This window comes from Sus scrofa, chromosome 1, assembly GCF_054392235.1.
Source record: "Sus scrofa isolate SSC_HxYL_T2T_F1_AM1 chromosome 1, Sscrofa_HxYL_maternal_Yorkshire_Landrace_v2.0, whole genome shotgun sequence".
NCBI lineage: Eukaryota > Metazoa > Chordata > Mammalia > Artiodactyla > Suidae > Sus > Sus scrofa.
Window position 1 is genome coordinate 137,201,620 of NC_139383.1, and position 12,531 is coordinate 137,214,150.

General features: G+C 42.1%; 1 protein-coding gene across 50 annotated transcripts in view; it reads left to right on the forward strand.

Annotated features, from left to right (window-relative positions):
* PPIP5K1 (diphosphoinositol pentakisphosphate kinase 1) overlaps positions 1-12,007 on the forward strand; it is a 49,922-nt gene extending 37,915 nt beyond the window's left edge. For 30 of the 50 annotated variants that reach the window (XM_021096728.2, XM_021096781.2, XM_021096795.2 and 27 more), the window contains 2 exons: positions 6,625-6,738; positions 10,086-12,007. In XM_021096728.2, coding sequence (XP_020952387.1) covers positions 6,625-6,738; positions 10,086-10,987 — 1,016 coding nt within the window. In that variant the 3' untranslated portion in view covers positions 10,988-12,007. The remainder of the gene's footprint in view (positions 1-6,624; positions 6,739-10,085) is intronic. The other 20 variants (XM_021096786.2, XM_084972124.1, XM_021096880.2 and 17 more) reach the window with 1 other exon arrangement.
* The last annotated feature ends 524 nt before the right edge of the window (positions 12,008-12,531 follow it).

The window sequence follows — 12,531 nt, forward strand, 5'->3', positions numbered from 1 at the left end:
AGATTGGAGAAAATCCAAAAGTTTGCTAACACATTCTCTTGACAAGCTTATAGTGAGAGAGGCAATTCTATACATTATCGGTGGGAATGCAAAATGGTGCAACCCCTATGAAGGTAAATTTTGTAATATCTCAGAGAATTACAATTACTCTCTGATCTAATAATCCAATTTTAGCAATCTATTCAGAAGCATTTCCTACACAAAGTTGAAATAATATTTGTATAAAGTTACTCATTGTGAAATGTTTTTTTTTTTTTTTTCCTTTTCAGCCCCACTTGCGGCATATGGAAGTTCCTAGGCCAGGGATTAAATCCAAGCCTCAGCTGTGACCTACGCCATAGAGGTAGCAATGCCAGATCCTTAACCCACTATGCCAGGCCAGGATTGAACCAGTGCCACCATAGCAGCAACACCAGATCCTTAACCGCTGTGCCATAGTGGGAACTCCTCATTATGACATTATTTATATTACTTATTTATTATTTTTGAAAACAACCCAAAAGTTCTTCAGTACTAGAGTGGTTGAATAAGAGTTCCCTCTTGGCGCAGTGAGTCAAGGATCTGGCATTATAGTGACTTAGGTCTCCGCTGTGGTGTCAGTTCAGTCCCTGGCCTGGGAACTTTTGCATGACACAGGTGCTACCAAAAAAAAAGAAAAAGAATAAACAGTGGTATGTCCACTCAGTTGTGTACCATGCATCTGTTAAAACTAATAAGAAGGTCTGTGTGTTTCTATATGAAGTAATCTCCAGGATATGTTTTTAAGTGAAAAAATAAGGTGCAGAATAGTGTTAATGGTATGTTACCTATTTTGTAAGGAGGGGAAAAAAGGGGAAAAAATTTACAAAAAGAAATGCTAACACTAAACACCTGCAACTAATAAAAAGTTTTATCACTGGAGAGCAATGGGAATGGGGCTGAAGAGCATGAACAAAAAGCAAGTACTGTGCTTTTTTATGTACTTTTGACTTGTGAACCTATAAATTTTTTCATAATATAAAACTAAATCAAAAGGGAAAAGATGCAAACCCTAAAATTGAAAAAGGAGTTCCCGTTGTGGCTCAGTGGAAACAAACCCAACTAGTATCCATTAGGATGTGGTTCAATCCTTGGCCTCACTCAGTGGGTTAAGGATCCCACTTTGCTGTGAGCTGTGGTGTAGGTGGCCCAGGCAGCTTAGATCTGGCATTGCTGTGGCTGTGGTGTAGGTTGGCAGCTGCAGCTCTGATTCAAGCCCAACTTCCACGTGCTGCAGGTGAGGCCCTAAAAAAAAAAATCAAATACTTTGGAATACTATATTCCGACTATAAATTCTTTAGTGGAACAAAAAGAACTATAAAATAATTTTAATTGTCATTTAGTAATTTAATTGTTTAATTATATGTATACTAGAGTAATTGTTTAATTATATAGTCTAATATTGTTATTGTATACTAGAGTAATACAAATAAGTAATTATGTTCCTCTTATTAGGAACCAGGATTTTCAAAGTAAGATAAATTAAATACAAGCGTAAATTCAGGGGGCCAGGTCTTGGTACCAAAATGTTAGCCTCCAGGAGAGCGTGAGCTGATGGATACTCCCTGATGATGATCCATCCACCACCAGTGTCCTTGTCCCCTTGAGTTACCCATAGCCACCCCCACCTCCCCCATGAGACCCTTCAAGACCTTACGGTTTTGCCAGTGGAAGACTCAGAAAAATATGAAGCATTCAGCCAACCAGATAGAGAAGAGTTCCTGTTTTGTCCTTTCAAACAACTTTGCCTTGGTAGAGCCCTTTGTCAGTATGAAGATGTGCTTAATCTCTATCTGTAAACAGCAAAGCTTATCTATAAGGTTCCAAAGAATCCTCAAACCAAGAAAATATAAATTACCTCTTCTGTCTTTACAGTTACAGCATACGGTTCTGTTGGTGTGTGCTACCCTTCAATGAAGAGTCATGGGCAACATTTTCTTGCTTTACTGTTGATCCTATCAAGCATCATGTTCATGTTTTATACCACTGTTATGGTGGGAGGGGGGAATGTCAGTGTTTTTTAGACTATCTATACTCATTTACCAATTTTTTATTTTAATACTGATTTATAGATAAACATTTACTTTGCAAGTGAATTCAAGTAAAATGTAAAGAACTTGCTTGAAACAGAAGAAAACAGGAGTTTCCTTCTGGCGCATTGGGTTAAGGATCCAGTGTTGTAGCTGCAACTGTCATCCAGTGTTGTAACTTGGGTTGCTGCTGTGGTGCATGTTCCATCCCTGGCCCAAGAACTTCCATATGCCGAGGATACAGCCCAAAAAAGAAGAAGAAAAAAGAAAACAAATACCAAGATGCTTTTCTTTAGATTTGTCTGGAATACTAACACAGGAACAAGATATCATCCCTAACGTAATCTACATGAATACAGCTATGGAATTTTTACAGAAAGTGACAAAGAACTAAAAATCTAGTTCATATTTGTTGCATCAGGATTCTAGTGAGTCCTCAATTTTCCATTTATTTTATTATTTATTTATTTTGTTTTTTAGGGCCATACCTGCAGCATATGGAAGTTCCCATGCTAGGGGTCTGATTAGAGCTGCAGCTGCCAGTCTAGGCCACAGCAATGCGGGATCCTAGCTACATCCTTCCACCTACACTACGGTTCATGCAACACTGGATCCCCAGCTCACTGAGTGGGGCCAGGGATCAAACCCATATCCTCATGGATACTAACTAGTAGGGTTCATTACCACTGAGCCACTATGGGAATTTCTCCATGTATTTTATTTTTAGAAGTCAATTAATTCTGAATTGAAGTTGTGGCAGACTACTAAACATCTCTAACCACTGATCATTTATATGAATAATTAGCCTTTAAAATTTGAGTTTCAGTTAATTATGTTTCTTTGTAGCGTAGAGATTTACATCTCTGAGGCTGTGAAGAGCATTAACAATTCCTTTACTTCATTTGTCCTACTTAAAATCCTCAATAAGGAGTTCCGTTCATGGCTCAGTGGTTAACGAAACCGACTAGGATCCATGAGGTTGCGGTTTCAATCCCTGGGCTCACTCAGTGGGTCAAGGATCTGACGTTGCCCTGAGCTGTGGTGTAGGTCACAGACGTGGCTCAGATCTGGCGTTGCTGTGGCTGTGGTTTAGGCCGGCAGCTGCAGCTCTGATTCAGGTCCTAACCTGGGAATTTCCACATGCTGAGGGTGCGGCCGTAAAAAGCAATAATAATAATATAAATATAATCCTCAATAAAAAATAATGTTCTGAGAAAAAAGTATAAATTCAAAATATTTTAAGAATGCTGTAATGTTAAATTTGAATTGAAAATGTCAATAGGAAATCAGTTTTGTAATGCTTTTTCTAATATGCAATAGAAGCAGTATCAATGAACTCTTTTTTTAATTTTTAATTTAATTTTATTTTTTTAAAATTTTAAAAATTTATTTATTGATTGATTTTTTTTGTCTTTTTTTTGCTATTTCTTGGGCCGCTCCCGCGGCATATGGAGGTTCCCAGGCTAGGGGTCTTATCGGAGCTGTAGCCACTGGCCTACGCCAGAGCCATAGCAACGCGGGATCCGAGCCGCGTCTGCAACCTACACCACAGCTCACGGCAACGCCGGATCGGATCGTTAACCCACTGAGCAAGGGCAGGGACCAAATCTGCAACCTCATGGTTCCTAGTCGGATTCGTTAACCACTGCGCCACGACGGGAACTCCTAATTTTATTTTTTTTAATGGCTGCACTTGTAGCATAAGGAAGTTCCTGGGCCAGGAATTGAATCTGAGTCATAGATGTGACTTACGCCACAGGCAACTCCAGATCCTTTAACCCACTGTGTTATGCCAGGGATTGAAGCTATGACTTCATAGCAACCTGAGCCACTGCAGTCAGATTCTTAACCACTGTACCACAGCAGGAACTCCTAAATTATCTCCTTTAGCACCTAGATTTTGGTCTGTACATACTATTTCCCATTAAAAGCAATCAGAATTCCATAATAAAATGACTGATTCTTGGTCTAGGCCCATGGTTTTTAACCTTTAAAAAAAAAAAATCAGATGTTCCCATCGTGCCTCAGCGGAAACAAATCCGACTAGGGACCATGAGGTTGTATATTCGATCCCTGGCCTTGCTCAGTGGATCGAGGATCCGGCATTTCCGTGAGCTCTGGTGTAGGTCCCAGACACGGCTCAGATCTGATATTGCTGTAGCTGTGGTGTAGGCTGGCAGCTGTAGCTCCGATTTGACCCCTAGCCTGGGATCCTCCAAATGCCGAGGGTGTGGCCCTAAAAAGAAAAACAAACAAAAAACCCTCCTGCAGAGCCTTTTTAGATTCCACCCCCCCATCACACAAAATTTTATTTATTTATTTATTTTAGGGTTGCACTCATGGCGTATGGAAGTTCCCAGGCTGGGGGTTGAATTGGAGCTATATCAGACAGCCCACACCACATGGGATCCGAGCTGTGTCTGTGGCCTACACCACAGCTCACGGCAACATGGATCCTTAATCCACTGAGCGAGGCCAGAAATACAACCTGTGTCCTCATGGATACTGGTTGGGTTCATTTCTGCTGAGCCACCACAGGAACTCCCACCACCCAAAATTTTAATACCACAGAAATACTGTGTATCTGCTTGTGTATTGTGGCCATCTGATGGGCCACAAACCAATGGAATGTCTATGTTTTTTCACCAAGAACCAGTTTTGTTGAGGGCAAGGAAAGCATAAGGTGATTCTAAGGCACGTTGTAACAAAAGCAAGAAAGCAATCAAGCCTGGAGAGGCTCCCACTGACCAGAATTGGAATATTTTAGCATTAAAAATAATAATTTACTATAACTGATTAAAGTGCACTGTACATGTAAACATCCACAAGCTCAGAATGAAAACAAGATTGCATTGATCATCTGCCACTATTGGTGAATAGTTTTCACTAACTCTTTCTTCTGAAAACTCATTGAAGGGAAACAAATACTTATCCTACCCTTTCAGTAAGAACTGTAGTTTAATATAATCAGGCAGCTCCAGTTGAAGAGGGAAAGCTCTTCTTTATAGAAAATAAACCAACTGGAGTTCCCATTGTGGCTCAGTGGTTAATGAATCCGACTAGGAACCATGAGGTTGTGGGTTTGATCCCTGCCCTTGCTCAGTGGGTTGGGGATCCAGTGTTGCCGTGAGCTGTGTAGGTCGCAGACGCGGCTTGGATCCAGCAGCTGTGGCTCTGGCGTAGGCCGGCAGCTACAGCTCTGATTCGACCCCTAGCCTGGGAATCTCCATATGCGCAGGAGCGGCCCTAGAAAAGGCAAAAAAAAAAAAAAAAAAAAAAAGAAAAAATAAGCCAACTAATAAACTTAGAAGGATTTACAGAATTAGAAAATCACCACTGACATCCCTAATAAAATAATTAAGGGTCATCAATAGATACTAACACAATTAAGAACTTTCAGTCAGGTTCCATGGTGCCAAAGGATCACCTCTGAGCAGAAGGGGAAAACTTTGCAGCGGTCAGATCTTGTGAGTCCCGCTTTAACCTCACTAGTACACTTAGCCTTACTCAATGAGACAGTGAGACGTTATGTGCCTCCAATATGAGGCAATATAAAGTACAGAGGATTGCCTCTTGAGGTATTCTTGCCAAATTATTTAAACTGAATCTTTTTTTTCTTCTTTTTTTTTTTTGGCTCCCCCTTTGGCATATGGAAGTTCCTGGGCCAGGGACTGAATCTGAGCCAGAGCTGCAACCTATGCTACAGCTGTGGCAAAGCCAGATCCTTAACCCACGGCACCAGGCTGGGGATCAAACAGGCATCCCCACAGAAATGAGCCTGATCAATAACCCACTGCCCCACAGTGGGAACTCCTAAGCTGAATCATTGAATCAAACCTTTTACATCTAACTTCCAGCTCATATGAAGTACAAGAGAGTGAAACAAGTTAAATGATTCTATGAGGAAAAAAATTTGATAAATCCTGAGTATGGGATATGATATTCTGTGAGACAGCTAATGTGTTCTTTTAAAAAAATCGCTATGAAAAAAATATAGGGAAGGGGTTGCACTATTCTAGAAGAAAAGAGACTTTGGAGACATAATAAAATGCAATGCGTGGTTCATGTTTGGATCTTACTATAAAAGGGTATTTTGGAACTATTAGGGAAAATTTGAATATGGATTGGGTATTAAATGATATTAGGGTATTATTTTAAAATTTTGTTGTGTTTATTAATAGTGCATATCTATGTAGGATACATTCCTTGTATTTTAGAAATGAATACTGAAGTATTTAGAGGTGAAATGTTTCATGTTTGTCATTTATTTTAAAAAACTTCAGCATGAAGAAATAAATGAAACAAGTGTGGCAGAATGTTAACAGATTGAATATAGGAGGTGAATATATATAGATATTAATTGTACTGTTTTTCAACTACTTTTTAAAAGATATGTTTGAAAATATTCATAACATATAGTTTAAAATATTAAAAATGGTTTTGATGAACTAGGAAATGCTGCTTCTCAGTCTGAGGAAATGTAAGTTGGTTTTGACTTATATTGAGAACCTGTGGCTCTTGGATTCTTCCTCATAGGCTTTATTTTTTCTTTCCTTTCTCTCCCTCACCTGTCTAGCCCTCTTTGACTCTATGCACAGCAACCAGGCCTCAGACAGCCCATTTTCTCCACCTCAAACTCTTCATTCACCTACCCTACAACTCCGGCAGCGCTCTGAAAAGCCCCCTTGGTGTAAGTAATTCTTCTGGAACTGCCTAGACAGAGACCAAGAGGAAATGGAGGGGTTGGTGATGAGAGAGCCATCACAAGAGAGAAACAGAGATGAGGGTTGCAAGGCCATGAGTAACCAGTCAGGGAAGCTGTCTCACTTGCTGTTTCCAAGATGAACCAAGGATCTGTTTTTTGTCTCTCTCTCTCCTCCACCTCCCCTAATTTTTCTCCTCTTTTTTTCTCTCCCTTCCCCTTGCCTCCCTCCCTCTCCCCTCTCCACACGTACACACACACACACCTCTCTCTTTCCCTTCCTCCCCCTTCCCTCCCCCCTTTCTTTCCCTGGTCAGTCACCTCTGTCCTCCGTGCCCCCTCTACCTCATTGGAAGGGCTCCTAAAGGATGGTGCCTCAGAGGGTCCTTTGGGGAAGAAAAAAATGGAGGCTGTGTTCTCCTCAGATCCCCATTTAGTCTCTACAACTTTCTCAAGTAAAAATGACTTGAGAGGAAACCTGGATGTATAAAAAAGCTGGGAGAAGGAAACTAGATTCCTCTGCTTTCTACATGTCCCTTCTCTCAGGTTGTCTGTTCTTATTTGTTAGTCCAAGTTTGGGTGTTTTTTCCCATCTCTTCTTTATAATCTCTAGCCTATCACTATTTATCCTCAGTAACAGTGTGAGCAGTGGAGCCACAAAGCATTCTTAGGGTACTTGTGGGGAGAGATGGATACCGATGGTAATAAGACAGGGGATAAGAACCAGAGACACTGGTGATGCAAAAGTCCTTCCCTTATTCATCCTACCTCCAGGACATATCTAAAACCAAACATGACCATTATTTTACTTGGATAGAACCGAAGCAAAGATTCAGATGTCAGCCTTGGGGTAAACAGTTGTAGAATTTTGCCTTTCTTCTAGCACCCTGCAGAAGAAAACTTTCCTTCCTGACACCAAGAATTCTTCCCCTGAATTTCAGCGTTTCCTACGCTTACCTTGCCATTGGTCCTTTTACCTCTGCCTAGTAGTGTTTATAGGTTCTGTGCCCTAGAGATCTTATCTTCAGCTTCTCTTTCTGTCTGAACTCTGATTTGTCTGAATTATACTGCTAGCTGAATATTGACTACCTCTAATCTTGAGCAAACTCAGCTTACATCTTTTTTTTTTCTTTTTTATAACTCTCAGTATCAGATATGTAGCCTCACTGGTAGACATTTTCTTTAGGGTTTATCTGTCTGCCCTAAATAGGCCTTGTTGGCCCAAACCACATTCCCTTTTATTTCCCCCACCCCACCCCCACCCCTGCTTGAAGCATGCCTCCTATGATCCTTTGCAGAAAAGAGATAGCTAGCATTCCTGAAATTCAATGACTGATGGAGCCTTTGCAGACTCAGGCTTACCAGCTTTCCTGTTTCTCATTGACAACAAGATATCTAGGCATTTCCTGTTTCTAAAATCTGTCATTATTGATATCAGAGTGCTTTAAATATAGATCTATAATACCAACAATAAATATGATCTTTAAAAAGAGAAAAGTAGATTAGTTCCCTACTAGAGATCAATGAAGAAGTAGAGGTTGGGATAGAAATTATCCCACAGTGTAATTGAGGATTCTAAGGCCTTCATTTTACTACTGTCAGAATTAAAAAAATTGGTTTTTATATTTTATATATATATAATATCCATAAACCTATAACACTGTATTTCCCAAGACTTAGAGAATCTTAACCCTGGATCTATGGATGGATTTCAGGGTAAAGTCTATGAACCTCAGCAATTATATGTAAAGATTAGTGGGAATATCCATATGTATATTTTTCTGGGAAGATAGTCCATGAGTTTCATTAGAGTTTCAGAGGGGTCAGTAACCTCCAGAAAGGTTAATTAAGATCTGCTGCCATTGAGTTTCCATGGCAGTCTTCCATCTTTGGGTAAATCATTTTTCCTTCCTGTTGTTCTGATTCACAAAGTTTTTCTACATTTTCCTGATTATTTGTCTCTTGGGCAGTAATCAGTGATTATCTCTGCCCCAAAAATATACCTTAAAGAAATAATTCTTTTTTTTTCTTTTTAGGGCTGCATCCACGGCATATGGAAGTTCCTAGGCTTGGGGTCAAATTGGATCTGCAGCTGCCAGCCTACTCCGCAGCAACACTAGATCTGTGCCATGTCTGTGGCCTACACCACATGTAGGATATAAGGATCCTGACAACATAAGGATCATGGTAACGCTGGATCCTTAACCCACTGAGTGAGGCCAGGGATTGAACCCACATCCTCATGGATACTTGTCTGGTTCGTTTCCACTGAGTCACAATGGGAACTCCTAAAGAAATAATTCTTTTTTTTTTTTTTTTTTTTTTTTTTTTTGCTTATTAGGGCCACACCTGCAGCATATGGAGATTCCCAGGCTAAGGGTCTAATTGGAGCTACAGCTGCCAGCCTACGCCACAGCTATAGCAACTTAGGATCCTAGCCACCTACACCACAGCTCACGGCAATGTCAGCTCCTTAACCCACTGAGAAAGGCCGGGGATTGAACCCACAACCTCATGGTTCCTAGTCAGACTTGTTCCTGCTGAGCCACGATGGGAACTCCAAGAAATAATTCTTAACAAAAGATGTACATCAAATTTAACTGGGAGTGTTTCAACCTGCCACACCTTTACCCTAAATATACAGAATTAGAATCTCTGGAGATGGAAACTGGAAATATGTATTTTTGAAAAATTTCCTGTAATTTTAATAGGTAACCCTAATTGTGAACCACTGGTATAAAGTGTTGATATGCTTCTTTTTTTTTTTTTTTTTGCCATTTCTTGGGCCGCTGCTGCGGCATATGGAGGTTCCCAGGCTAGGGGTCTAATGAGAGCTGTAGCCACCGGCCTACGCCAAAGGCACAGCAACGCGGGATCCGAGCCGCATCTGCAACCTACACCACAGCTCACGGCAACGCTAGATCCTTAACCCACTGAGCAAGGGCTGGGACCGAACCCACAACCTCATGGTTCCTAGTCAGATTCGTTGACCACTGCCACAAAGGGAACTCCCCAATGTTGATATGCTTCTAAAGTAGGAATGAGGGGATATGGGAATTTGGAACTGGAACAGGGATTTATTTTGTGAAAGAACTAGATGACATGGGCCTTAGCCCTCTCTCCTGAAGTCTTAGATATCCATTAGTGCTATCTCTGTAGTCTACATTGGGCCAGAGCAGCAGTTCCTGAGCTAGGCTAACTTAGGAAGAATTCAAACCCTCTTTCCCCAAAACATGAATAACCTAGGTCGCCTGTTCTGGTATTCAAACTGCATACATAGTGTAGAGCCTACTCTTCCAGCTTGTCTGACTTGGTCTTCTGACTTTGCTTTTCAGACAGCAGTGGCCCTTCTAGCACTGTGTCCAGTGCTGGCCCTTCCTCCCCTACTGCAGTGGATGGCAACTGCCATTTTGGCTTCAATGATCACCCCTCCCTAAGTTCACATGTGATTGAAGAACACCAAGGCTTTGGGCTGTTCCAGGAGACCCCTGGGACTGGAGCACAAGAGCTCCCTGTAGAAGGGGAGCCAGAGCCTTTTGAAGGAAACCAGTTCCCACAGGAATCACCTGTGGAAACCAGCCAGCCATGCGAGGAGGTTGCCGAGGAGGTCAGCCAGCCATGCCAGGACAACCCTGAAGAGGTTAGCCAGCCATGCAAGGAGAACTATGATGATGTTAACCAGACATGCCAAGAAGTCCCTCAAATCAGCCAGCCATGCCAGAATGCCAGCTACTTGTGCTCAAAAGTCTCTGAGGAAGCTTGTGAGCTTTGCCAAGAGAACCCTGAAAAGGTCTACCAGAAATGCCAGGGGGTCCCTGTAGAGGTTGGCAGGCTAGTCCACCAACCTGGAGATGTTGGTGGCATAGCCCAGGAAATCCTTGTGGAAGCTGACAAGCCAACCCAAGAGATCTCTGAGGAGTTCAGCCAGCCATGCCAAGAGTTCTCCGTGGAGGTTGGCAGGCTGGCCCAAGAGGCTTCTGCAATCAATTTGTTGTCTCAGGACATCCCTGAGGTTGATAAACCATCCCAAGTGTTCCCTTGGGAGGGTCATCTGCAGGTGCAGGAGATCCCAGAGGAGATGAATCAGCAGCAGTCCTCTGTGGTCCCTGAGTTGATCAACCAGCTGCCTGAAGAGGATGTTCCCCAAGTCCAGTATCCATCTAGTAATTCAAATCCTCAGAGCCAGTCTCTAGCCCATGACCAGAACTCACCTCTTCCACCAGCAACATGTGATTAATCACTTTCTCCTTAGTGGTATCTCACTATACCAGCCATTTGAACTAGCAACTTTTTCTGTTGGCTAACTCACCTGCCAGCATCAAGGCCTTGGGTATCACCAGAGGTGTCTGAGGAAGCAGTCCTCTTGGCATAAAGCATACCTGTGCCAGAGCTGGGCTCGGGGAGGAGTCAATTTCATGTTCAAAGCAGCCATTGACTCCTCACCCAGCCATTAGACTTGAATATGATTTCCTTCAAAGGGTAGACGGGTCTATCATTACCTAACCTTCTGTGATCATCCGGGAAATCCAAGATTGATAAAGGAAATGCCACTTAACTGCTGAAGACACCATCCATGGGTAGCAAGTGCAAGAGGGGACTCAAAGATCTCCACTTTTCTGGAGAAACAGTCACAAATTTTCAAGATGCTCTTAGACCATATGTGCATTTGGGGGACTCTTGTTTTTGCTAGCATCCTCAGGTGGGTTCAGAATGGCTCTCTGAAATGCCTGGGAAAAAACGAGAGTTCCTTTCCCAAACAAATATCCATCATGGCCACTAATCTTTAGTTTGGGCTTATGGGTGTTTCCATAACATCCCCAAGTGCCCCCTCTACCCTAGTCCTGTTCCTCTGGGCAGTAGCTCTAGGGAAACATAGGTATTAGATTGCTGTGAAAATTTCAGAGTTACTACTTAAAAAACTCGGGGCGCTTCTTGGCCAATCTCTGAAGCTGGGTCTCCTTAGGAGATGGTATAGAAAAAATCAGGTTCTATTTTAAGCAGTCAGCAGAGATCACTATTGTACAGACATGAGAGACATATATATATATTTCTGTAGTAGTGCCACGGTCAGACTGGCCAAAGACCAAATATTCCAGGGTCCCCAAGAGGTTTGTCCTTATACATCATTGTGTCTTTAGGCCCAAGTAGGATTATGAAGCTTTTCCCAAAGATACAGGGGTGGGTAGGAAGGGTAATGTGGTCATCGGAGTGGGGGCCGGAACATAATGAGTGCTCAATAAATACAGAATAATGAGAACCGTAGTGGTGATGATGATGTCCTTGGGAATTCAAGAAGGCATATGACTGTAGTTCATTTGTGTCTGTGACTGAATTAATCTGAACCAATCAAAACCCATTGTAGCTGAGCAGGAATCGGCTATAAAAACATGGAGATCAGGCATCCCAGCAGGTCCCTATAACAATCATCCCACCACCCCCAAATTTCTTTTATTTTTTTATTTTTATTTTTTTATCTTTTTAGGGCCAGACCCACAGCATGTGGAGGTTCCCAGGCTAGGGGTTGAATCAGAGATGTAACTGCTGGCTACGCCACAGCCACAGCCGTGCCAGATCAAGCCGCATCTGCAACCTATACCACAGCTCACAGCAACACTGGATGCTTAACCCACTGAGTGAGGCCAGGAATCGAACCCTTATCCTCATGGATGCTAGTTGGGTTCATTAACCACTGAGCCATGATGGGAACTCACCCAAATTTCTTAAACAAGTAGTGTTACCAGGAAGATAGTTTCTCTCTCTGGGAGGTACTGAAGAGTATAG